General features: G+C 48.7%; 1 protein-coding gene across 3 annotated transcripts in view; it reads left to right on the forward strand.

Moving 5' to 3' along the window:
• The window catches only part of Cacna2d4 (calcium voltage-gated channel auxiliary subunit alpha2delta 4), a 102,303-nt gene that overhangs the window by 33,729 nt on the left and 43,363 nt on the right, over positions 1-25,211 (forward strand). For 2 of the 3 annotated variants that reach the window (XM_021650565.2, XM_060384030.1), the window contains exons 14-24: positions 1,043-1,120; positions 1,788-1,868; positions 2,168-2,242; positions 5,543-5,629; positions 6,133-6,204; positions 14,708-14,769; positions 15,546-15,613; positions 17,296-17,341; positions 17,414-17,511; positions 19,015-19,108; positions 24,474-24,569. In XM_021650565.2, the coding sequence (XP_021506240.2) occupies positions 1,043-1,120; positions 1,788-1,868; positions 2,168-2,242; positions 5,543-5,629; positions 6,133-6,204; positions 14,708-14,769; positions 15,546-15,613; positions 17,296-17,341; positions 17,414-17,511; positions 19,015-19,108; positions 24,474-24,569 (857 nt within the window). The remainder of the gene's footprint in view (positions 1-1,042; positions 1,121-1,787; positions 1,869-2,167; positions 2,243-5,542; positions 5,630-6,132; positions 6,205-14,707; positions 14,770-15,545; positions 15,614-17,295; positions 17,342-17,413; positions 17,512-19,014; positions 19,109-24,473; positions 24,570-25,211) is intronic. The other variant, XM_021650566.2, reaches the window with a different exon arrangement.

Raw genomic sequence — 25,211 nt, forward strand, 5'->3', positions numbered from 1 at the left:
TCCATTCTAAAATTCCTCCATAGTAAGAGGAGCGCTTGACTGGCTGGTGTGGGCTCTTCCCTGAGGCCTTGCCCAGGAGATCCCATTTGTCCCCCGCTGACAGCTACTCTCTGAGCTGAGGAAAGAGCCTTCTCCATCTGGGCAGGTTCCCCACTGTTGTCCAGGTGATCATTGGTCACAGGCCATCTCACCCTGGCTGGAGAAAATGGGAGAGAGGGAACAAAGGAAGGCAAGAAAAGAGAGGCTACGCCCTGCTTTGGTATCATCATGGAGCTGTGGGTCTACAAACCAGGCTTGGCCGCTGTTCCCCTGAAGACACCCCCCTGGCTTGTAGACCCACAGCTCACAGAGGCCTTTGGGTAACTGGAGCTACAAGCAGCTTACACAGCATGCTTGCTTCCACTTGGTATCATCTTCGTTATAGTTCAGGGCACACGTGTGGGCTGCTACTGAGGCAGCAAGGTAGTCCCTTCCACGGGGACTGGACATGATTCTAGTTCTGGTTCTGCCTTGAGGATGGAGAGAGCTAGGTGTCTGCCCGTGTGTGTGAGGGGTGACCTGAGGCAGATGATGCCCCAGACTCCCTGACCTCAGCCGTGGCTCCTAATCCATGTCTGTATGTCTGAGTGGCTCTGCAGAAACGTCTTTCCTTCTGTTCACTAGCCTGGGCCCATGGGGTGCAAAAATCCCGGGTCCCGATCAGAGGCTTCTGGAAAAGCTATGCTGTTCTGTACAGGCACAAGACAGCCTGTTTGCTGGGCCTGGGCTCATCCCGGGTCTGGCTGGCTCAAACAGTTTGGCTCACTCGCTGCTTTTGCTTTTGACGTGGCCCTTGCCTGCCTCTCCTCCCGGCTCTCCCAGCACTCCCCTCACGCTCCTGATAGCCCTGAAAAGACAGGACCTCATCCCTCATCCCCTGCCAGTGGAGGGAGTGCTAAGAGTGCGGGTTCCCTGGGGTTCCCGTGCTGCTCTGCTGCTCTGAGCAACAAGCCGGCAGACTCCTGGGCCCACTCCTCTGATCTCTACCCCCTCCTCCCAGCAGCTCTTCACCTCAGAGGCACAAAGCCCAATGCTCCTCACCACAGTGGCCATGCCAGTCTTCAGCAAAAAGAACGAAACAGTGAGTGACTTCTCCCGTGCTATAACATGGAGGTCAGAGCTCAGGCCACTGAGCCTCACAGCCAACTGCAAGGGTTGAATGCAGATTCCCAAGCCCAGCCCTGGGCCAGCCATGGAAAAACCTCCTGGGCAACTATGGAGCTGAGAGTCCATGTTTTCCTGAAGCTCCTGCAGCCAGCTCTGTTCTTAAGACAGAAAGCTACGGCATCTTCTGCTAGCCTTCCAGATTAACCATACTTAACCAGCCGAAGCGGGTAGACTCTGGCTTGTATGTGAAGGCCCCTAGTGACCTAGTGAGGGGATTTCTAGAGCTTTCCATAGTCTGTTTGGTCAGAAAATGCTTCCTATGTAGCACTTGTGCTACAGAGGCTATATAAGTTATGATCCTTATATTTCATCCTCTGGTGTGAATATTAATATTTCACTTAGCTTTGTATTTCGTTTAAATGTTACCATTTAAATATTAATGCAGGACATTAATCTTCCTAACAGCTGCGCTTGCCCCTGGGGCCTCATCTGACAGAGTCTGTATTGTTATTTGGGGGAACTGGGCCTACTGTCTAACTGCAAAGGAAGAGGAGTAAGCCCTTCCTCTTCCAGGCTCTGGGGAGGCCTAGAGTCTAGTCTGGGAAGCCCGGTTTCCCTGACCCTGGCATTTTTCCTTCCAGCGATCCCACGGCATTCTCCTGGGTGTCGTGGGCTCTGACGTGGCCCTAAGAGAGCTCATGAAACTGGCACCCCGCTATAAGGTGAGCCTGAGTGGGGCCCTGGGGGGGCACTGCCTGAGCCAAGGCTTTCAATCATTGTGACAAAATGTCTGAGAAAATCAGCCTGAAGGGAGGAGAGATTTACCTGGGGTCACGGTGTCCGTGGCTTCGGTCCATGATTGCTTGACCAGAGGCCAGTAGGTGGAAGAGTGACACTAGCTCACCATGATCCCTATATAAAAGCCACTGCTGGGAACGCCTGCTTTCAAGCTCCCTTGCCCCCTTCCTCTACTCCGTAGCCCTCGGACATGTCTAATGCCCTCAACCCTTGGCTTTGGCAGCTTGGGGTGCATGGATATGCCTTTCTGAACACTAACAATGGCTACATCCTCTCTCATCCTGACCTCAGGCCTTTGGTAAGTACAGATCTCTGCCTTGAGATTCTAACAATAGGAGATTTGAGGGTAGTTTCTCTTTCTCTCTCTCTCTCTCTCTCTCACACACACATACACACACACACAAGTGGTTAAAATCCCTTGGATAATACACAACAAGAGTCAACGTCGTTGAACCTGTTTGCAAATTGTTTATTATCTAGCAGGATGTACGTGGCAAAAAGTACACGAAATGATCATGGCCACATCAGAGAGTAGCTAATACAGGCTGGGATTGTGAGAGTGGAGTCCCCGTATGACAGCCCACTTTCCATTGCTGCAATAAGACATCTGAGATCACCATCTTATAAAGAAAGGGTTATTTCGGTCCACAGCTGGTTGAGCATATTGCTTTATGCTATGGTGGGGTTTCACAAAGCAAAGCATGATGGGAACGTGTGACAAGGTGAACCTGTTGACCCCAGGCAGTAAGATGAAAAGGAAACTCCAGTTCTATAACCCTCTTCAAGGACATTAAACGTCTCACAAGGCTTCATCTCCAGACAGTCCAGCCTGCCTTCTCCACAGAGGCTTTAGAGAGATGTCTAAGAGCCAAACCACGAGGGAGAGATGGCTCGGCAGTTAGGAGCACCTGAGTTCAGTTCCCAGAACCCTCTTCAACCGGCTCATAACCCCCTTTAGTTCCAAGTCCCAGAGGACCTGATGCCTCTGGCCTCCACGGACACCTTCGTCCACATACACACACCCACACACAGCACACGCATACACCTGATTCAAGGTAAAATCAGTCTTCTTAAAGCCTAATCACTGTAGACCTTTATCACAAACCCCCACTGTCCCGGTGACTCCATCCCTCCTACAGCCTGACAGATGGATCAGCAGAGCCCCAGAGGCCAGTGAAGGGAATGTGAACAATGAGTTCCCAACAAAAATAGCAAGGCCTCGTCACAAGGGCAGCGAACGGCCCCCTGAGCTTGCCTGTGATGCTGCCCGGGACCCCCGTCCCCTTCTGACTCTGTCCAGGGGCTGCGGGTATGAGTTTCATACGAGTTCTTCTGAGTACCTGGCCTCTGAAAACTCTACCTCCAGGGCACCGGCACTGCCCACAGTGACAATGGATACACTGCCGGCGCGATGGCTGGAGGGATAAAGAAAGCTAAAGTCCTGGGGGTATCTTCACCCTACTCCTCTTCTGTCTTCTAAGGAACCCCAAGAGAGGCTTGAGTAGCAGGAGACTTTGCGAGGAGGCTTCTCTGCCCCAGGAGTCATCTGGGCAAACAAGCTGAACCAAATCTCGTGCCAGTTAGCTCACGTGGGTACAGAATATCTCCTAAGTCACTTTACTGAGCCACCTAAGGCAAATGCTAGGGCTCAGCGTGAAAACACATTGGTCTATCCCCTCCTCTGTCTTGCCCATTCAGATTCGGCAGGGTATGTATCTGAACCCATAATGGACAGTCTTAAACTATCGGGTTCCTGGGGACCGATGCTGTCAGATAGCCTGACAGTGAGAGAGCAAGTAGGTTGATCCCAGAGCTGACATGCAGAATTAAGGGGGCACGGATCAGAAACCCACATACCAGAATCCATCCAGGCCACTCACAAGGATAATGCTTTCACCAGCCAATTCATTTTGTGGACCTACTGTGTGCCTGGCATTATCGTGCTAATAAAAGTGCTGTAAACAGAAGAACATATGTAGTTAAAATCTAATACCTGAAGGCACATAAGCAATGTGAATTGTTTACCAAAGGACACACACAGTAAGGCTAGTGCTGTGTACCGTGCGAGAAAGGTATTACCAGGAAAGCAAATGGTGTGATTTCAGAAATCAAAATAATAGAGAATACTCCTAGCAAGAGGACAAAAATGATCAAGAGGGCAACGATTGTCTACAGTCTGTCGGGTGGAGCTGGGACTTGGGAAATGGTATTAGAATGTTGCCAGAGAGAAAGCTCGGGCAGAAGACAGGGGAGCACTGTTTGGTGAGTGTGGGTATCAGGAAGGCTGAATAGAGCACTGTGTGTGCCATGGGTAAGGAGGCAATGGGAGCAGGGAGAGTGTAGGGACATTCGTACTACAATCCGGACAGAAAAATATAAAACAGAAGTAAACGAAGCAAACATAGCAGAAGCAACATAGTCAGTGACATTGACTTCAACCCCCCAAACATCTACTGAGGACTCTTCCCCAGAAGTAGATGGTGCTATTTTTAATATGCTCTGATGATAAACTCTCCTCTTCCCCTTATTGATGGCACTACTAAATCAATCTAGGGAAGTGCCATGGGTGTAATTACAGATAGCATGATGATATCTGTCAGAGAGAGAGAGTAAGAGAGAGCAAGAGAGTAAGAGAGGGAAAGAGGGAGAAAGAATAAGAGAACGATGCCTCTCCGGAGAGTTGGTTCATGGATCTGTGTCAAATTTTGTAGACAAGTTGTTATTAAGCGCTGTAGATCTGCACTTGGATCTGACCAATTTAAAAAAAAAAATCTATCAAGATGAAACGCTTCTGCAGATGCCTTCAAATCTGGAGGAGAAAATGATTGCTCATAAAGCATTCTAAAATGATCATCTGGGATTAACAAGATGAAATATATGAGAAATAGGTGGGCGCTCTGCAAACTGAACCCCCACGTGTGGGAGGGCACCGAGTGAGAACACCGAAGGGGATTTGCCTGGCTGATGGCGCCATCTGGGCTGCCAAGCTGGCCTGGCGGCCCAAGCAGCCAACATCACAGGCAGAGCATGCAGCGCTTTTGCTCACAAACCACCTCCTGGCCCTGTGCGACACTGATTTCCTCCACCGCAGCTCTGCTTTCAGGGTGACATTGACAGGGCTGAGCGTGTTCAGAGAGCGGAGGTATCATCAGACTGGAAACGTTCAGCTGGAGACACTCAAGTCTTAGGAGTGACAAGACTGAGCATCCCAGGCCTTGTCGGGATGGCTCCGGAAGAAAACTGACAGCAATAAGTAAAAGTCAGAAGGAGACAGATTTGAACTCCGTAGGAGGAAGAACTTTCTAGTAATCAGAGCTGTCCAAACTGTGACAAGCTGTCTCACAAAACAGGGAGATCCCTGGCATGAGAAATGTGAGAGCCCACTCCCCACCCTCTGCCCCCGGGGGGGCTGGGAGTCCATCTGTGGAGCATATTGGCCATGGAAGCTTTGCACTGAATAGAAGTTCAGCCTGGGTCATCCTGGGAGACAGTGGCTTGCCTTAATCCTATGAGGCGGCTTGAAAGATTTTAGAGAAGAGGGAAGGGAAGCGGGGTGTGTGCTGACCCCACCTTTTCCATACGGTCTGACCCACACCAGTACCGAGAAGGCAAGAAGCTGAGACCCAAACCCAACTACAACAGCGTGGACCTCTCAGAAGTGGAGTGGGAGGACCAAGCTGAAACTGTGAGTGGGGGAACAAGGTGGTGAGAAGCTTTTCACCCAGTTACCGTAGCCTGCAAGCGAGCCCTGGGGGCCCCGGGGAGGGCTGCGGCCACTGGGCAGCCCGGGAGTAGAGCAATGGTTCCGAGCCTGCGAGTCTCTCAGCAGCTAGGATGTCAAGCCATGAGTCTTGGGTCGCAGGGTTTGCTGAGACAGACTGAAATTGTGTCTACCAGCCCGGCATATTTCCAGCGATGTGCTTGGCTGCTAGTCTCCATATCACATCCTAGAGAAAGCCATGTCCCTGCAAAGCTACGCTGTACCCCAGAGCGCCCATCCCCTCAGAGAGCTGCCTCAGTCAAATGTGAGCTAGTGGTACCTTGACCCTGCTCCATCTTCCCTCCTGGAATTCTGCTCAGGGGAGAAGGGGAAAGCCAGTGCACTAGGGATCCTAAGACACCATCAAAGCCCAGCAGCTCCCTGCTCCAAGTGACCAGGCGCCAACGCCCTTTTCTTTCCTCCTGAAGCTGAGAACCGCCATGATCAACGGGGAAACGGGTTCTCACTCCATGGACGTGAAGGTGCCTCTGGACAAAGGGGTAAGGAGCTAGCTACAGTGCCTGTGAGGTCCCTGCAGACAGCGCTGAGCCTGGACTTGGATTTCACAGCGGCCTCCGGGTGTGAGGAGAGAGGGGAGGCGGGAAGGGTGGAAAGTGCTCTGCTCCTGTCCCCGATGCTCCATTCTTAAACCGTTGGTTGTGAGCCTAGCCTTTAACAGCTGAGCCATCTCTCCAGCCCGATGCTCCGGTCTTTAGAGGCCGCTGTGTATGAAGCGTGCCCAGATCACTTGCAGCTCTTTCTTTCCTCCCTCTGCTGCCTGCTATTTGGCCCTTTGGTTGTTTATGATAGAAAGGGAGAAAGTGACAGTTAATTTTGCAAACTGCCAGAAGCTCTGCTAAAACATGTCACATGGGGAAGAGTTGGAAATATTCACTACTCCCTATAGCTGATTTTCATCCAGACACAGAGGGTGAAAACAAATACCCTTACTACAGAGAATCAAAGCTGGAAACCCCTGCTGTCTGTACAGACCCGTGTGTCATTAGAGAAGACCATTTCATCTTCTCACTTAAGCGGTTCTGACGTGTCCTCTGGATTCACATTGTCCCTTGGCATATTAACAAATATCACCTCCTCCTGTACAACCACCCCCACAACCTCCTTCATTACCCGCCTGCCTCCGCTCAAAGAGCACAGCATCTGTCTGCGGCAATTAGACCTGAGTCCTTCCCTACACACCCAGCTCCACAAAGGCTGAACTGAGATGCGCTGGCCAGTGTCCCTTCTAGAGAGGGGACTGGTCTCTGCCAGGACTGCTGTGGGGCGCTATCAGGCACACTGGGAATGTCAGTAATGCCAGGCCACCTGAGAACGGATACCCAGAGTGTCACGGCCCCTTCTCTGTGCCTTCAGCATGTCCTAGAGCTCCTGATGAGACTCAGCCTGCCAGGACATAGATCCTAGCATGAAAAAAACCCATGTGCATATGGCCTCGGAGAAGCCAGCACAGTTGTGGCATGGCCATCATACAGGTACACCCAGAGGGTGAAGACCGCCTTCACCCTTTTCTCCCAGGGCCAAAGTCCTCATGCTTCCCCGTGCTTCTCAAAGCCAGCAGGCAGAGTCCTAACTAGAAACAGCAGTCTGAGCTTTTACAGAAACTTCTCCCTGCTTGCGAAATTGGCCGATTGCTGCTAATAAGGCATTTCAGTGTGTTAAGGCTTCCTGAGACATGAGGGCATCAGCGAAGCAGCACGGTAACTGCGACGCTGGCTTCGCAGCACACAGCTGCTGTGTCTTCCTACGGTGACAGTCTAACCTACTCAGAAGCAGGCCTGAGCACAGCACACATGCCCAGTTACTAAGCAGCCCTGCGAGGCAGGTTCCCGACTATCCACATCTTGCAGATGGAGACAGTCAAAGACTCCAGAAACGTGCCTAGGACCCCGGCAAATCACAAGTTCTAGACTGCAGGCTTTGAGCCCTGTGTGCTCAGAGTGCTGGCCTTAAATACTCCCCAGGGGTCTGGAAAAACATTTCTTTATAAAATTAAACTGTGGAGTGGCAGGCTTCCTCACAGCATTTTCCTACACACTTCCTTTTAATCAGCTCACTCCGCTCTCCCTCTCCATTCCCTCCCACTTTTGTGGTACTTTTGTTCTATTACCCTCCCTACGTCTCTCTTTTAAAGTCCTTTCATGGGCCCCTTTCATGGGCCCCTTTCTGACTTCCTGGCCTCTGTGTGTGTGTGTGTGTGTGTGTGTGTGTGTGTGTCTTCGTTAGGGTTTTATTGCTGTGAAGAGACACCATGACCAAGGCAACTCTTATAAAGGAAAACGTTTAATTGGGGCTGGCTTCCAGTTTCGGAGGTCTAGTGCATTATCAGCATGGTGGGAAGCATGGCAGGCAGCATGCCGGCAGATATAATGCTGCAGAAGGAGCTGAGACTTCTGCATCTTGGTCCACAGGCAGCACAAGGAGACTGTGTGCCACTAGGCAGAGCTTGAGCATAGGAGGCCTCAAAGCCCGCCCCCACAGTGACACACTTTCTCCAGCAAAGCCACACCTACTCCAACAAGGCCACATCTCCTAACAGTGCCACTCCCCATGGGCCAAGTATTCAGACACATGAGCCTATGGGTGCCATTCCTGTTCAAACCACCACAGTATGTATCAGATATAATGATATGATATATTATATAACACGTGTAGTGTATTATATAATCAAAAGCTAGAACCTACATGAGATAGAAAACACGCAGTATTTTTCTTTCTGGGCCTGGGCTACCTCCAATTCTATCCTTTCCTTTTCTGGCTAGTTCCCTTCCTCCCCCTGATACCCCCTCACCTGCTTCACGTCACTTGTGTTTCATGATCCTCTTTTTCTCCCTCCTCTACCATGTCACCCAGCCATCCAGAATTCCCTCTCAAGTTTTACAACCTTCACACATGAATACATAAATGCATTTATATAGACACCAAATGTCGTTTTAAATCTAGATCCCACATGTGAGTGAAAACACAGACTTCTTATTTTTCTCAATCTGGCTTGTTTCATTTAACATAATGATCTCCAGTTCTATCCATTTTCCTGCAGATGTCGTGATGTCACTTAGGGAGTTTCCAACTCCCTTTGTGTGTGTGTGTGTGTGTGTGCGTGTGTGTGTGTGTGTGTGTGTGTACCACCTGTTTTTAAGTCATTCATCTGATAATGGCCATCTAGGCTGGTTCCATTTCCTAACAATTGTGAACAAAACAGCAAGAAACAAGAAAAATACGGGTGTCCCTATGGTATGTTGACATCAGATGCACACCCAAGGATGGTATGGCTGTGTCCTATGGCAGTCTATAGTGTTTTGAGAAACTGCCATACCGATCTCCATAGTGACTATACAAGTTTCCGTTCACACTGGCAGAGTATAGTGGTTTCAGTGTGCAGGGTTTTGTTTTTTGTTTTTTGTTTTTTTTTTTGGGGGGGGTGCATGATCTAGAAATTAATCCTCTTCCTGATGAGTAGTTGGCAAAGATTTGTTCCCCTTCTCTAGGCTGTCTCTTCCTGATGGAGACAGTTTTCTTTGCTGTGCATAAGTTTTTTAACCCATGTGGCCCCATTTGTCAGTTCTTAGGGTGCTTTTCTATGCCATTGGAATCCTTTTCAGAAAGCCCATCTTATGTCTGTATCCTGAAGTGTCTCACCTATGTTTCCTCCAGCAGTTACTAAGTTTTATTAAAGGTCTGTACTGAAGGTCCTGATTTGTTTTAAATTGACTACTGAGTCAGGCAGCTGCATGAACCTGGGTCCATTAATTTGCATAGAGGTTTCCCCAGCACCCTTTGTTAAAGTCTGTCTGTCTTCTCTCCGATGTATGTTTTGATGCCTTTGTCAAAAATCAAGTGGCTATGTTGATTGATCTTTAGATTCTCTGCTCTGTCCCACTGGCCTGCATGTCTGTGTTTGTGCCACTACCATGCTGTTTTAGTTACTGTAACTCTGCAGTATATGTTGAGATCAGAAATCGTGATACCTCCAGCATTATTCTTTCTGCCAAGAATTGTTTGGGACAATCAAGGTCATATCGGTTAAGGTTCTCTGGAACAGAACTGACAAAATGAAAAATTTTAATATATTTTTATTTTTAAATAATTTTATACATTCACTTGTATCCCAGCTGTAGCCCTCACCCTCTTTCCCTCCCAATCCTCCCCTCCCTCCCTCAGCTCCTCCCTGCCCCCTTCCGAGTCCACTGAGAGGGGGTGTCCTCCTCTCCTTCCATCTGGCCCTAGCTTATCAGGTATCTTCAGGATGGTTGCAATGTCCTTATCTGTATCCTAACAAGGATGCTCCTCCCTCAGGGGGGAGGGGAAGCTCATGAGTTCATGTCAGAAACAATTCCTGTCCCCCTTACTAGGGAACCCACTTGGATACTGAGCTACATGGGCTATGTCTGAGCAGGGGTTGTAGGTTATATCCATGCATATTCCTTGGTTGGATAAACAGTCTTATAGAAGACCCCTGTGCTCAGATATATTTGGACCTTGTGGGGCTCCCTGTCCCCTCTGGGATATACTAATTCCTCCTTCATATGATTCCCTGCACTCTGCCAAAGGTTTGGTTATGGGTCTCAGCATCTGCTTTGATACACTGCTAGGTAGAGTCTTTCAGGTGCCTTCTGTGGTAGGCTACTGTCCTGTTACTTGTTTTCTCCTATTTCCAATGTCCATCTACTTTGTCTTTCTAGATGAGGATCGATCATCTTACCCCAGGATCTCTTTCTTGTTTATCTTCTTTAGGTGTACATATTTCAGTATGTTTATCCTATCTTACAGGCCTACATAAGTGAGGATATACCATGTGTGTCTTTCTGCTATACCCAGAATGAATTTATATTGTGAGAAGAAATGGGTACTGATTCTAACCCCTACAATCTGTTCTCTGACTCCATGTACTGATTTGTAGGATGACTTTGGCAGTTCCTTCCATCTCTGTTTTATGGAGCAGCCTGAGCAGCATCAGTCTTAGCTCCGTTTTGAAGCTTAGGTAGACTGTGGTGATGAATCCTTCTGTCTTGGGCTTTTTCTTTGTTGGGAGATTTTTTTTGTACCACCTCAATCACATTGATTGTGGCAAATATATTTAAATTGTTTCTATCCTATTGATTTAGTTTTGATTGATCATATGAGTACAAAAATTTATCTGTTTCTTCTAAATTTTCTAGTTTAAATATTTTAGAATATGAGTTTTCCTAATATTCCCTAATGATTCTCTGGATTTCATTGAACTCTGTAGTAACGTCTGCTTTTTATCTAATTTTACTAATTTAGGTCTTTTTTTTTTTTTCCTAAGGGCTTATCTTATTTATTTTTTCAAAGTACCAAGTTGTTTAAGTCTATATATTATTCTCTTAATATTATTAATTTTTGTTCTGGTCTTTATTATTTCTTGCCATCTACTGCTTCTGGTTTGGATTCACTTTGGCATACCATTAGGTTATTTATTTTGAATCTTTCTGGCTTTTAAAGATGCATTTATTTGTTTACTCGTTTGTTTTATTTATTTAACGTGTGTGTGTGTGTGTGTGTGTGCGTGTGTGTGTGCGCGCGCGCACACGTGTGTAGCACACACATCCCGCTGAATGCCTGTAGAGGTCAGAGGACAACTTGTGGGAGGAAGAGTTCTCTCCCTTCACCGTGCGATTCCAAGAACGACCCTCAGCTCGTCAGCCTTGACAGCAAGCTGCCCCACCCCTCAAGCTGTCTCACTAGCCCTCTTCTCGTTTATAACATAAGCACACATGGCCGTAAGCTTTCCACTCACAGCTGCTTTCGCTGCATCCCAGAGGTTCTCCTAAGATGTGCTTTCATTTCCATTTGATACTAGAATTTTTTTTTTAATTTCCCCTTTGCTTTCTTTAATGACTCTGCAGTCACATAAGAATGTGTTGCCCGGGACTCAGAAACTGAACAATGCGCTCTTTGAATGTTTATTTATTTATTTTTCTATTTATTTATTGTGTGTGTTTTCATGTGCACGGAAGTCAGAGACCAGTTTGTAGAGGTCAGTTCTCTCCTTATTATGTAGTTCCTGGAGACTGAAGTCAGGCCATCTGTCTTGGTGACCTGCCCCTAAGATGGCCTCCTACCCAGTGTCCAGATCTTACACTCTTTCTGCCCTTTCTCCTTCAGTGTTCTCTTGGAGGAGGAGATATGAGTGACCTGTTTAAGGCTCAGCAGTTACTTGTTCTCAGCACTTTGGCCATGAGTCCTGCATTAACCACCACTCTCTGCAAAGAGAAGCATCTTTGATCAAGGCTTAATTAATACAGCAGTAGTGTCTGGGTATAAATAAATATTTAGGAGGCAGTCTGGGATTGCTATCATCCACCTATACATGGCACCCCCATTCAGAGTCTTTTTGACATACTTTTAAATTAGCTTACAAAATAGTAATCTCCATATGACTTCTTACATCTTTAATTCTGGCTAACTCGGTTATCAACTGCCGTAATCTAGAATCACATGGAAGGAGAGCCTTCAAGGGGGACCATCTAGATCAGGTCTGGGTGTGATTGTCCCGATTACATTAGCTGAGATGGGAAACCCTTCCTGGAAGTGGGGAGCACTATTCACTGAGTTTGAGTTCTAGACTCTCTAAGAGAGAAGAAACCTGTGTGGGCTGTGAGCAGGCTTAAATGAATTCACCCTCTCTCTGCTGCTGACTGGCTATAACTAGCTAAGTTCTGGCCAATTCCCCCCCACCCCCGTCAGGGTATTTTATCACATTAGCACAAATGAAACCAGGAGATCACACTCTCCCCAGGCTACACCCCTTCCCTGTTTAAACCTTGTGGTCCTCAGTGTTCCCTCTATTTTCATATCATGTGTTCTGCATCCCCCTGGTTTTTGTTTTGCTTTGTTTTTTAAGTTGGACAATTGTGTTTTGGTTTGGTTTCCTGTTTTAGTTTTTGGGGGGGTTGTTTTGTTTGTTTGTTCGTTGCTGGTTTATTTGTTGTTTTTGGGTTTTGAGACATTGTTTCTCTGTGTAGCCCTAGCTGTCCTGGAACCCCCTCTGTAGACCAGGCTGGCCTCGAACTCAGAGATCCGCCTGCCTCTGTTTCCCTGAGTGCTGGGATTAAAGTCATGCACCACCACCACCTAGCTTACAAGCTTGTGTTTATTGCTGCTTCAGTCTTGTTGCTGGTTATGGATCTGCTTAAATTAATTTATTTCATCTTGGTTTAATTTTAGTTGGTCATAAGAACACAGAAACTCATCTATTCATTTGCTACTTTCCAATTAGGGTTTTCTGAATTCCACTGGTATCTGTTGTTATGTCTCCCCTTTATTCTCTAATTTTTATTAGTGTGGGTTGTTCTCTTTCATTCTTTCTTGTGGATAATTTAGTTAAAGGTTTGCCAATCGTGTTTATCTTTTCAATGAACAAGCTCTTCATCTCATTGACTCCTTGTTTTGTCTTTGTTCTCTCTGTTTCATTGATTTATGCCCTGATATTCAGTATTTCTTCCCATCTACTGTTCTGAAGTTTGGTCTGTGTTTTTTTTTTTCCTAAGTCCTTAAAGTGCATCATTAAGTTATTTAAGTTCTCTCTGTTTGCCGTGTAGATGTTTAGTATAAGCTTCGCTTTTAAGCCCATCTTTGCTGTGTCCCATAGCTTTTTGTGTGTCTTTTTCTTTTTATTCTAGAATTTTTCACTTCTTACGTGACTTCTTCGGTGGTCATCATTCAATAGTGGGTTGTTTCATATCCATGAGCTTGTGTGCTTTTACAGCTTCTGCTGTTACTGATATCTGGCTTTACCTCATTGTAGTCACATGGGATACAAGATGTTATTTCAATTTTCCTGTATTTGTTGAGATTTGCTTTGTGTTGTAGTAGGTAATCTGTTTTTTGAGACTGTTTCATGGGCTGCCAACAAGAACATGTGTTCTTTAGTGTTTGAGTGGAATGTTCTGTAGATGCTTGTTAAGTCCACTTGGTTTATGATGTTGTTTAACTCCAGAGGGTTTCTCTGGATAGTTTTTTTCCCTAGATGACCTGTCTATTGGAGAGATCGAGGTATTGAAATCACCCACTATCGCTGAGTTGTGGTTTACCTGTCCTGTGGTTGTTCCCTCATCTTAGTCCACCAGGGATGCTTGGTTTTTAACACTGATTTATTCTCAAGATGGCCCTGGGCTCCTGCCCTCCCAGCCCCAGGCCATACACAGGGACCAAATGGAATTTCTGTCTGTCACCTATCCTTCTACCAGTCCACTGGAGGAATCACTGTTTCACCAAAGTCTTCATATGAGCTCACTGTGGGGGCTGTGGGCTTACAGTGGGGGCCATGGCATACCAAGAGCAGGATTGCCAACTTTCCTCAGGCTGACCCTTCAGGGCTGTGGTTTCTGCTTCCCTAGCCACCTCCACCCCTGTAAGATGCCCGGCTGAAGCTGAGTCCTGCTGGCTTCTCTCTGTTGTCCATCTCTTTTTCGGTGTCCTTTCACTTCCTCTGTGGATTTCTGAAACTATCCTTCTCATTCACTCTTTGGAATAGACTCTATTTTTTTTTTTCTAGCAGTTTTTCTAGAAGTTAAAGAGGTGGGGCCCGGGAAGAAAGGTGTTCCACTCTTCTCCCGGAAGATATCAGTCAAATGTACACATCCCGGCTCTAGATGTTTCCAGTTCCAGGGTCACCTCATTGTCCCAAAGGAGGCCTAGGCTCACTCTGCCTGAAGAGTACAACATGGCGGCCACACAGACAATCTAAGTTACATTGGTGTTGGTTAAAATTATCTAAGATGTTTCAAGTGCTGAGCTGGGCTCGCATGGGCTGGGCAAGCCTAGACCTTAAAAGTAGCACCCAAAAAAACAGTTTGCTGAACTGTGAAATGCTTCTGTCTGAAAAATGGGACTGTGATGGTTGACTGGAGAAGTGGTGAAGAGTAACAGAGGCACAGAGTGATGATAAGCAACCCAAGGTGTGGAGCAGGGGTGGGCAGCCAGCACCACTCTGTCACCCGGATACTTTTCTTTTGCTTTCAGAAACGAGTTCTATTCCTGACCAATGACTATTTCTTCACGGACATCAGTGACACTCCTTTCAGGTAACGGGATAATGTCCCGAGCCAGGGATTTGAGAGAGAGAGCACAAACCCCACCAGCTCAAGATAGAATTCTGCAGCCAAACTCCTAGTTTAGATCCCAGCTCCACCACTTACAGGCTTCGTGAACCGAGTCAGGGCACTCTCTGTGCCGGGAATGTGTCACCTGTAAAATGTGAAGGATGATAATAGCAGCTACTTCTTGGCTTGACACAAGCTATATAGATGTCGAGGCAGGGTGGTAGGATGAGAGGATCAAAGGAAAATAGTTCTAAGGTTCCCTCCCTCCTTCCCTGGTAAAGCTCAGGCTCCTTGCTCTAACAGCCTACTGGAATACCTGAGAACTTCTCAGGACTGCTAACGCATCAGCCCGTGCCAACCAACTGCATCAGAACTGCAAGGCAGACCCAGGCACTATGCTTCAAATGCTCCCCAGATCCAAATCTAATGTGCTACCAAGAGCTGGGGTGCAGTAGGAAAGGAACCTAGGGGGATCCTGAGACCGCTGAACCTTTCAAGTGGTCCCTGGAAGCTACAGACCTCCTTGAGTAACATGGGAGCTGCAGGGATCGTGGTCCGTGGTGTTTCCAGGGCCCTTTTTGGAAAGAGTGACTGATAAATTAGCAGTTCTCCTGATTCTCAAGGGAACAACCTATGAGTCCAGGCTAAAGGAGGCGAGCTGAAGGGGCATATTGTCCTGTGTCCAAAAGCTCCTTGCCTGGTGAGCAGCTAGAGTAAACCCAACTGGTGTGGGCATAGCTGCCTTCTCTTCTCTCTAGCTTGGGAGTGGTGCTGACCAGAGGCCACGGAGAATACATCCTTCTGGGAAACACATCTGTGGAGGAAGGTAAGTCAAGCCGGGTGCTGACTATGATGTGCTATGTGGCAGGAGATGTACTTTCCTAGGTGGCTGAGCAGGGCCAACCCTGGTAGAATCAGGGTGAGCATTTCCCACCAGGTGGGGTGGCAGAGAAGGGCCTTACTCCTAATCCCAGCTGCCCATGACCCTAACTGCCCATGACCCCAGCTACCTGGGCACCTTAAGAGAATCAGGATGCCTCTGGGAGCCCTGAAAGATGGGACACGTGAACACCTGTCCATTCTCCTTTCTCATCCTTGGGGTGCAGCCCATCATTCCGTCACTCTGCCATCACTCTAATCATAGTCCCACCGTCCTGAGACAATCACAGCGGCCTCCAGCTGTTTGCCCCGCCTCGGTCTTTCACTTCATCCACAGGCTCTTTCTAGAAATGCCTTCTCTCCTGGTGGTTTCCTGCCATCTCTCCCAGGTTCACTCTCTTAAACTTCCTATCTCTTCCACAGATACGCTCAAGTTCTGACTCCTGTAAACTGTGACTGTGGCCTTCTCTGGGGTTAAGCAATTGGCAGATGTGATCAAGCCAAGATGAGATTATTAGGATGAGCTAGGCTCCTACGATTGACGTCCCTAGCAGAACAGACAGCTCAGGCCTAGAGAGAGGTGGCTCAGCAGTTAAGAGAGCTTGCTACTCTTGCAAAGGACCTGGGTTCCCAGGATCCACATGCTAGCTCACAGTTATCTGGAACTCCAGTTCCAGGGGATCTGATGCCCTCCTCTGGCCTCATGCATGTGGTAGATAGACATACATACAGGCAAAACACCCAGATACATAAGACAGTAGCAATATTTTAAAAAAAAATAGACAGCTAAGGGGATGACGCTCTGTGGTGACAGGCAAAGGTGGGGATGGAGGCAGGGGGCTGGCTAACAGACTGGGAGAGTGTCTCTGAAAACCCCTTCTCTTAGACCCTTCCTCGAGCTCACTCTGGCCCTATCAGGCGCCAGAAAGGCATCACCCCCTCCAGCTTCCTAGGCTGCCCCTGCCCTGTTCTGGCCCCTTCAACATCCTCCCACCAAAACCTCTGCTAGAGCTCCCTCCCCTGTCCTGTCACCAGGCCTTCCGTGTGCCTCTTCTTCCCCCCACCCTTCTTCTGCTGCCCAATTAGTCCCAATCACAGTACTGAAAGGCACAGAGGGAGCTGTCCCTCACTCACTTGTGAAGGCCCTGAGCCAACTCACTCAGCTGTTTGCCCACTGTCTCTTCCTACAACATCTCAAAGCTTCAGTGAGCACCTATCTATGTCTGAGCACGGAGCTGCCAGGAGCTCTTTCGCCCATTCCATCAGCAATTGTACTGAACGGCACAGCAGACAAGCTGAGAGCCCGGTGAGGCTCCAGAGCTCACTAGACAGGCACAGCCGGTCCAGGGCTCGTCTGGGGTAGCTGGCCACTGTAGCAGCTGCGTGAGATAGAACCAGAGAAGGCAAAATCACTGCTTTCAAAGTGTGAGCTCCTTGTGGGGGAGGTGTTAGGAGTGCGGGGCTGTCCAAGACAGTGGTATCTAAACAAGTTTAAGGCTGTAGCTACTAAGACACACATCAAGATGCTGAAGGTGTGCTCAAGCAAACCCTTCCGACGAAGGTGTTTGCAGTCAGGGGTGTGTGCCCACAGCCACAGGGTACCCATCTGAGCGTGGAATCTTCTTTCAGGCCTGCACGACTTGCTTCATCCGGACCTGACCCTGGCCAGCGACTGGTAGGCAAGGAGGAAAGGGTGGGGGAGGAGAAAGGTGGGATTTGAGGTAACACGGGCTCTCTGGGTTTCCAGGATCTACTGTATCACGGATATCGACCCAGACCACCGGAAGCTCAGCCAGCTGGAAGCTGTGGTCCGCTTCCTGACAGGGGTGGATCCAGACCTGGAGTGTGAGTGTCCCAACCCATGCCTCTGAACTTGAACTCTGGGCCTCAAACAGCTCGGGGCTTCCTAAGTGTGGAGAGCGCTATCAATCCATCCTGGGATCTCCAGGGTGGTTTGAGGAGAACAAGAAGAACCCCAAAGAAACAGGCAGAGTTGGCTGGGGCAGGGGCCAAGTGGGACACGGGCATTCTGGGAACTGTAGTCCTGCACTCGGGCTCCTGTGTCAGAGGCTAGGATCTTCCTTAGCCCCTTTCAACCCTCCTGCTTGCCCAGTCTGTCCCCACCGCCATCTCGCAGTGGGCAAGGAACAGACACTGCCTTGAAGCCCTCGGGTTCACCAAGCATAGCATTTGATCAGGCAGTCTCGTCAGTCCTGTGGTCTGCCTGGCAATGCTCTCAGCATGCCTCTTTGACCTCTTCAGTTGTCCTGCCTTGTATGTGTTCTCCCTATGAAAAGACCATTTCCCAAACCAACCTACGAGGGTATCCATCCATCTATTCATCAGTCAACAATTCTGAAATGAACATGCACTTGAACCAGACCTGGGCAAGGATACAGACAACCCAGCCAAGGGCTGGCAATTTAGGGGAGAAGCCAGGCGGTGATCAAGGTTGCACACATATGTAGTGTCACCATCATGACAGGTGCCATGGATGAGTGCTGATGGGGCAGGGGGATGGAGACAGGTGAAAGTAGGGTCGCTATGGATGAAGAGGAGCCCCAAGTGTCTGGGATCCTCTTTGAAGGTGATGAGGGTATTTTGGAAGTAGAAGGAGGCGGGTTTACAGTGAAACACATGTAGCCGTTGAGTTGAATACCGTAAGCGAGTTTTGTGCTATGTGAATTTCCCTTCGATTAAAAAAAAAAAAAAACAGTTCTAAGAGAGAGAGAAGAGAGCGCCACCTGTGGAGAGTGGGAGAAGAGCAGCCAGGTCAGGGGAGCAGCAGGCGCTGGGGCGCTGAAGGTTACCGCTGACAAGGCAGCTTTGAGCCAGGGCAGCACCCACAGCCACTGCATGTCCCGCATCAGGGAACAGAGAAGGTGGGGGCTGACGTAGGCTGAGCAGGCCCCCGCTGGCTCAAGGAAACATCTACACTCCACAGTGTTGAAGTGGGAGGGCCTTCAATGTCCCAATGTCCTCTCACATCTAGTCTGTGGTTGAGAACCGGAAGACAGAACAGGGAGGGTTGATATATTTATGTCCGCTCAACTCAGACGGCTTTGACGCCCAGAGACACCTGCATGCATCTCATCTTCTTCCTCCTCCTCCTCCTCCTCCTCCTCCTCCTCCTCCTCCTCCTCCTTCTCTTATAGGATGGGGCTGTGTTGTGGGCGTTGTCGTTATTGTTATTGGACAGGCTAGTCTCCGACTTGCTAGGTAGCCAAGAAGTCACCACAACCGAGCTTCCTCCCCAGCTTCTAGGAGGTGTGCTGTTCTGAATGGGGCGGGGGTGGAGGAGGGGTGGGCTCACAGATGACATGGCGTTCCTGTGACCCTGCCCCCCAGGTGACGAGGAGCTGTTGCGGGAGGTGCTGTTTGACGCGGTGGTGACAGCTCCCATGGAAGCCTACTGGACAGCACTGGCACTCAACATCTCTGAGTATGTACAGGAGGGGGCAATGGCTTCGGGAGAGCAGGCGGCACCTTCAGACCCAGCACTCTGTCCCCGGTTGTGTCAGGCCTCTTGGAAAGACACCACCTGATCTGAGGGAACCGTGATGAGGACAGGGTCGTGGGGATACGGTGGAATGGGGGTGAGAATGCCCTATCACAAGCATTCTATCCCACAGCTCCTGCCAGCTCCTCACCCCAAACCAGCAAGCGCAGCTTTCCTGGGTAAAAGCCCTAGTCCCCGCTGCAGCCCAGTCAATGACCTACTCTGGGTTTGCCCTCTGGATTGGTTTCCAGCCTTGGTCTCCCTCCCACCAATAAATGCTCCACTTAGCTCAAGACAGACAAGTACAGACTTCTTTCCAGCTTCAAAAGAAAAGGTTACCACCAGCCTTGACCTCAGTGATTTCCAGACTCCTAGATTTTTCCCCATTCTCTTGCTGGTGTTTTTGTTGTTGTTGTTGTTATTGTTGTTATGTGTTTTGTTTTGTTTTTTGTTTTTGGTGATGTTGTGTTTCATGGCTAGACAGAAAAAGAAAAAGCATTGTGTGAGTGGCAGGAGAGGTAGGGGTCAGAGTAACGTTAATGAGGTGAGGGTTCCAGCCCTTGTTTCTGAATAGGGAAGTCCAAAATCACAGATGTCAAACAACCCTAAACACTCAAGTTTGTTGTCGCTCCTCTAACAGAACAACAACGTGCTCTGTTTCTTCGAGAGAGAGAGAGAGAGAGAGAGAGAGAGAGAGAGAGAGCGGCCAGAGCACAGTGTTCATGTGCCTGAACTCCACTTCTGCATCCACAGAAGGTGCTCAGGAAAGCTTCTAAGCGCTTCTCTCTGGTTAGAAAAAAAGGTGGCTGGAACGGGGCTTACACCGACTGCAACTTCAAACCATAGAAATGTAGACACACAAACGAACCTAAAACAAAGAAAATCCATAGGACCAGACACTGGCACACGGCGTGTGAGAGGGCAAATGGTCTTCACTAGTGTCTACACAACAAAAAAATAAGGCTGGGGGGGGCTGGGAAGACAGCTTGATAAGCGTTTGCCACACAAGTGTGAGGACCTAAGTTTGGACCCCCAGAGCCCATGTGAAAAGCCAGGCTTAGCATCCCACTTCTATAACCCGTGCTGGGGAGACAGAGGTAGACAGATTCTTGGCGTTCGCTGGCCATCCAACCCAGCCAAATCAGTGAGTGACCTCTTTCCAAGATAAACAAGGTAGAGAGAGCAGTTAAAGAGGACCCTCAGCATCAACCTCTGACTACTCTATGCGTCCATACACACATGCACGTTCACACAAACACATGTATAACACACACAGAAAATTAAAAGCCATCATGTTGCAGGCGTTGGAGGCTCTTCCACTGAAGATAGGAATAAGCACACCCCACCCCACTCCTGTACAAGGTCAGAGAGCACAAAAGCAGCCAGGCAAGAAAGCTCTTGCTTCCGATGAGAACTGGAAAGGGGAAAAGAGAGTTGTCTCCGGTTAAAGATGACATCATCAGGGAAGGGGGAAAGGGCATGGTAGAGTGCCTGCCTAGCATGGATGAGGCCCTGGGCTCCATGCCTAGCAGTGTTAAATAAATAAATAAAATCTTGTATGCCAGAAAACTGCGAAAATAGAAAAAAAATATCACCATAGCCAATAAAAGGATATAGTGGCAGGCTATAATACCAGCATTCAAAAATTAGCAATGCCTGGGGCTGGAGAGACTGCTTAGTGGTTAAAAACACATATTGCTCTTACATGGGACCTGAATTTGGTTCCCTGCACCCATTCTCAGTGGCTCCCAGCTGCCTATAATTCCACTTCCTGGGGATCTTCTGGCTTCCATGGCTACCTGCATTCTCATGCATATACACACAGAGAGACATTCACTTATTCCTCAAAAATAAAAAGTAAAATCTTATTTTAAAAATTAATAATACTTATGTTTATAACTGCTACCCCCCGAAAGAGAGATGCAATATGAAGAGACTTCTTCTTTTGTTGTTTTTTTTTAATTCAGCAGTTTAATTTTTTTTTTTACATGTTACATTATTACTTAAAAATTGGTGGCTTTATGTTTTGGTTGCTTAAGAGACTTCTATAGGATGGCAAAAATAAGAATGTTGTTCTGAGGAATGTAAGGACATATTGAGCGTAGAGTGTGAGTACTGTTAAGACATATGAAAGGTTGGGCCTGTGGCGCCAGCCTGTGGGTCCAACTACCCGGAGAGCTGAGGCAGGGGGATTGAAGGCCCTAGGCCAGCCTGGGAGACAGGATAAGACTCAATCTCAAAAAGTAACACGGGATACAGCTCAGTGTAGCAGGCATGAAGCCCTAGGCTTAATCTTGGGCATCGAGGAGTGGTGGTATGAAACATTCCTCTAAGACACTAAAGAGGGGTGAACACATGGCAGGGCTCACGATGTCTCTGAGTGGAAAGACAGACACCATGAAGCTAGCCATCCTTCCTAGCGTTTAAACCTACTGCAGTCTCAAAGGAAACGCCTCTGAGGCGGTCTTTCTGCAGCCAGGTGACTGACTGCAAAGTTCATTAGAAGAAGATCAATGAAGAACAGACCAAGGTCTCAATCCAGGGGACGGACCTTCCTAGATGTGAAGACATCATCAGACCTCTGCCCGCTGTGAATTGTTCTGGTTTACAAAAGAGTAGCCAGGCCGGGGAGGCAGCACACATCCCAAAGCACTGTGTCACATCGGTGAAGGGAGGTGGGTTTAATAGCTGGAGCAGGAGCCAGCAGGACTAGCACCGTTGGGCAAGTTCCCTCACACTACGCACCTGGATAGAGTGACTCGTATTCAAACACACAGAAAAGAAGCCGTGTAAGCACCGACAGAAAAACTGTGAACCTGCTGCTCTGAGATCTGGGAGTCAGCAAGCTTTCCCTAACACAGAAAGCTCAGAAGCCATGCGAGAACCACTGGTAAATTTAACAGCCCGAAAATGTCTCTGTGAGCCGGGTGCAAAGAAGTGATGAACGGGGAAGCAGCAGCCGTGAGCAGGTGAGGGTACCATCTCCCCAGCTACTGTGTGAAGGACAAAGAGCTTTGGGGACAGACAGACAGAAGTGCAAAACCACACGGGAACAGCAGTCAAACGTGTAGTGACCCAGCTCTTGATAAAAAAGAAACTCGTATCAAGCCACTCAACTGAGGTTGGCAGGCCCCCCTGCTGGTGGGATACTTAGCAAACGTGTGTGGGCTGGAAGCAGAGACCGATAAAGTGTGGCCGTGTTTGGTAAGCACAGGGCTAGAGAGGATGCTGGCGTGGCTTGCCACGGGTTAGGTAACACTGTCTTAGCATCAGTAGGAGCCAACGCTTCCGGCAAAAGGAGACACAAGTTTCGCAACTCAAAAGTGTTTAAATATAAAAGCTGAACACGAACTGTAAACATTCACCTGTGTTTGTGATCTATGTTCTCTTAAAGAGACAAAAGAGGCTACTCCTAGCCTGTCTTGTTGGGGAGCACAGCCTCTGGGCCCCCAGCCTGTCCTGTTGGGGAGCACAGCCTCTGGAGTACCCAGCTTTCACGGGGATTGGCGATGCTTGCTGGTCCTCAATGAACTGAGTCTAGAGACATCTCTGACTGTAGGACAGGGGCAGGAAATAAAGCAGGTGAACAAGGACCATCCTGTCACAGCAGGAAGGGAGAAGCTAGCAAAAGACCAATGAGACTCAGAGGCCTCTGCAGAGAGCTTATGAGCCAAGGGTGGGAGGAGAGCAGAGGGTACCCAGGCTGCAATTCGCTACACTACAAACCCCGCAACGTGAAGAGTCTGCGGGAGACAAAACCCATTCATTGGTCGCCTTCGGAGGCGTAAGACAGACACTAGTTTAAGCAAGCAAAAAGCATCAGTTACTTATCTTGTCCCTTCCATGCAAATTGTATTTTCAGTAAAAGCAAAATAAAGGAAAAAAAAAAACTGAAGAGGTATGCCTGTGAGTGCCAGCCAACAGACAGTAGGCACTTGCCAGTCGGGACTGAATCACTTTTGTATTAGCTTCATAGCATCATGATAAAATTATGCGCACATACACACACACACACACACACACACACACACACACACATAGATGTAGACAGAGAGAAGGAGAAAGCAAAAAAGAGACAGGGAGAGATTGAACTTAGAAAGGAGAGCATTCATTTGGCTCCCAAGTCAGTCACCTGTCAGGCTGACCCATAGCTGAAGGGCCTACGCTAAGGGCAATCCATCATGGCAGAGTGCAATGCTTATGTGGATGGAGGGCAGCAGGGTCCCAGTGTCCCTTTGAAAGACACCCTCTCCCCCAGGCACCACTTCTCAAAGGTGCTACAGCCTCCTGATAGGACCACCGGGGAACCAAGCCTTCCATAACTGAGACGCTGAGGGCACTCACCCAAACCGTAGAAAGTAAACGCTCACAGCTGGCTATGGTGATGCCCAGAGGTAATTCACGAGAAATACCAGGGACAAAACAAGAGTATGCTAAACAGTGCTTTAACAATTGGCCTCCCCCAGACTGGTGGTCTGGTGTGTGCGGAGAGCGAGCTACAGCAAGAAAAGCTGGGATGAGGAGACCCAGAGCCAGGTTAAAAAGACTAATGACCTCCACGTGCGTGGAGTTTCCTTCAGGAGTGACAATGAACGGTCTAAAGTCACAGTGGCGATGGCTGTGCCACAAGAAACGCTTTACATGGAAAAACTGTGTATGGTGTGCGAATTGTAGCTCAAACCAGGGATGAGGGAGAGATGCTGAGCTACCATATTGAACAGTGGTCAAGTTCTGATTCACCCAACTTATCTCATGACACTGAGCATCATGGATTTTTTTTTTTAAGGTATGACAGTGGTACTGAGGGTGTTTTGGCTTTGTTTTGTTTAGTTCCTTATATTTTGATGATATAAATTAAAATATTTACTGACTAAATACCTGAGATTTGCTTGGGGATACGCAGGTGCTGTAGTGCCTTTGGAAGCCCGGATTGGTGTTTGTGAAGATAGGTTATGAGGGAGCTCGATAGACTCAGAGAGCAAATTGGATCGGTGCTTTTTAGAGATGCCAACCCAGGGTATGACTCAATGCTGCTGCTGCAGGGGGCTGGTACCTACGACGTTTAAACCCCCAGTGACCCAGACACCCACACGCAGAGGCCCCCATCCCTCTAGGCCCTTCTCTTCAGGGACTCCCCAGTCTTCTAGCCAACGGTGTTAACCTGGGCCCGGTGCTGTCTCCGGATCCTGCCAGTTTAGACCATCCGGCCATGGCAATGCTTTGGTGCTGTTGCCTCATGTCCTCCTGGAGCCGCAGACCCAGGTGCTAGGAGAGACAGCTTACACACGGTCATTGCTTTGCCCCGCAGAGAGTCGGAGCCTGGTGTGGATGTGGCCTTCCTGGGGACCAGGGCTGGCCTTCTAAGAAGAAGCTTGTTCGTGGGATCTGAGAAAATCTCTGATAGGTGAGTCCAGCTGGGGTGCAGGGGGCCTCTGGGAAGGAGGAACATGGCACAAGTTTTGGGATCCCTTGGGGTATGTAAAGCAGAGACAGCCTCAGTATGCTGTGCCCTGTGAATCAATGGAAGGCAGAAGACTGGGTTTTAAAGACCAGGACAGTAAAAGGAGGAGTTGCCTGCTTGGGTTAGTGTGTCCTGGAGGACCTACAGTGGGCCCAGAAGGGGCCTATGAGTCTGGAAAGGTAGCTCAGACATTCAGCTTACAGGCATCACAAAGGGAAGCAAGGACTGTGTCCTTCCCCAGGTCTAGCCGGGGGAACAGTTATGTGGTCCAGTTCTACCTCCTCATCTGCGGGTCTTTTCCCATCCTGGGAGGGGATGTTTTTAAAGTCCTCGGCGCGCAGAGATCCGAATGAGGGTCCCCCCTGCTCCAGAAGCAGATTTGCTGCTGCTCGGTCCCCAAGTTGCCGACCTACTTCAGCTAATGGCTCCCGAGGCTTGGGATTTGCCTCCCGGCCCCTCCCCCAACACCACCACCACCATCGTGAGGCATGTAAGGCAGAGGCCTTGGGAGACCAGTTCTCAGCCACTGGTGTTTGCACGTGAAAATCTCCAGAGACGGTCTGCGTTACCACACTGGGAAAAGTG

The sequence above is a fragment of the Meriones unguiculatus genome, chromosome 5, assembly GCF_030254825.1.
Source record: "Meriones unguiculatus strain TT.TT164.6M chromosome 5, Bangor_MerUng_6.1, whole genome shotgun sequence".
In the NCBI taxonomy this organism is placed as follows: domain Eukaryota; kingdom Metazoa; phylum Chordata; class Mammalia; order Rodentia; family Muridae; genus Meriones; species Meriones unguiculatus.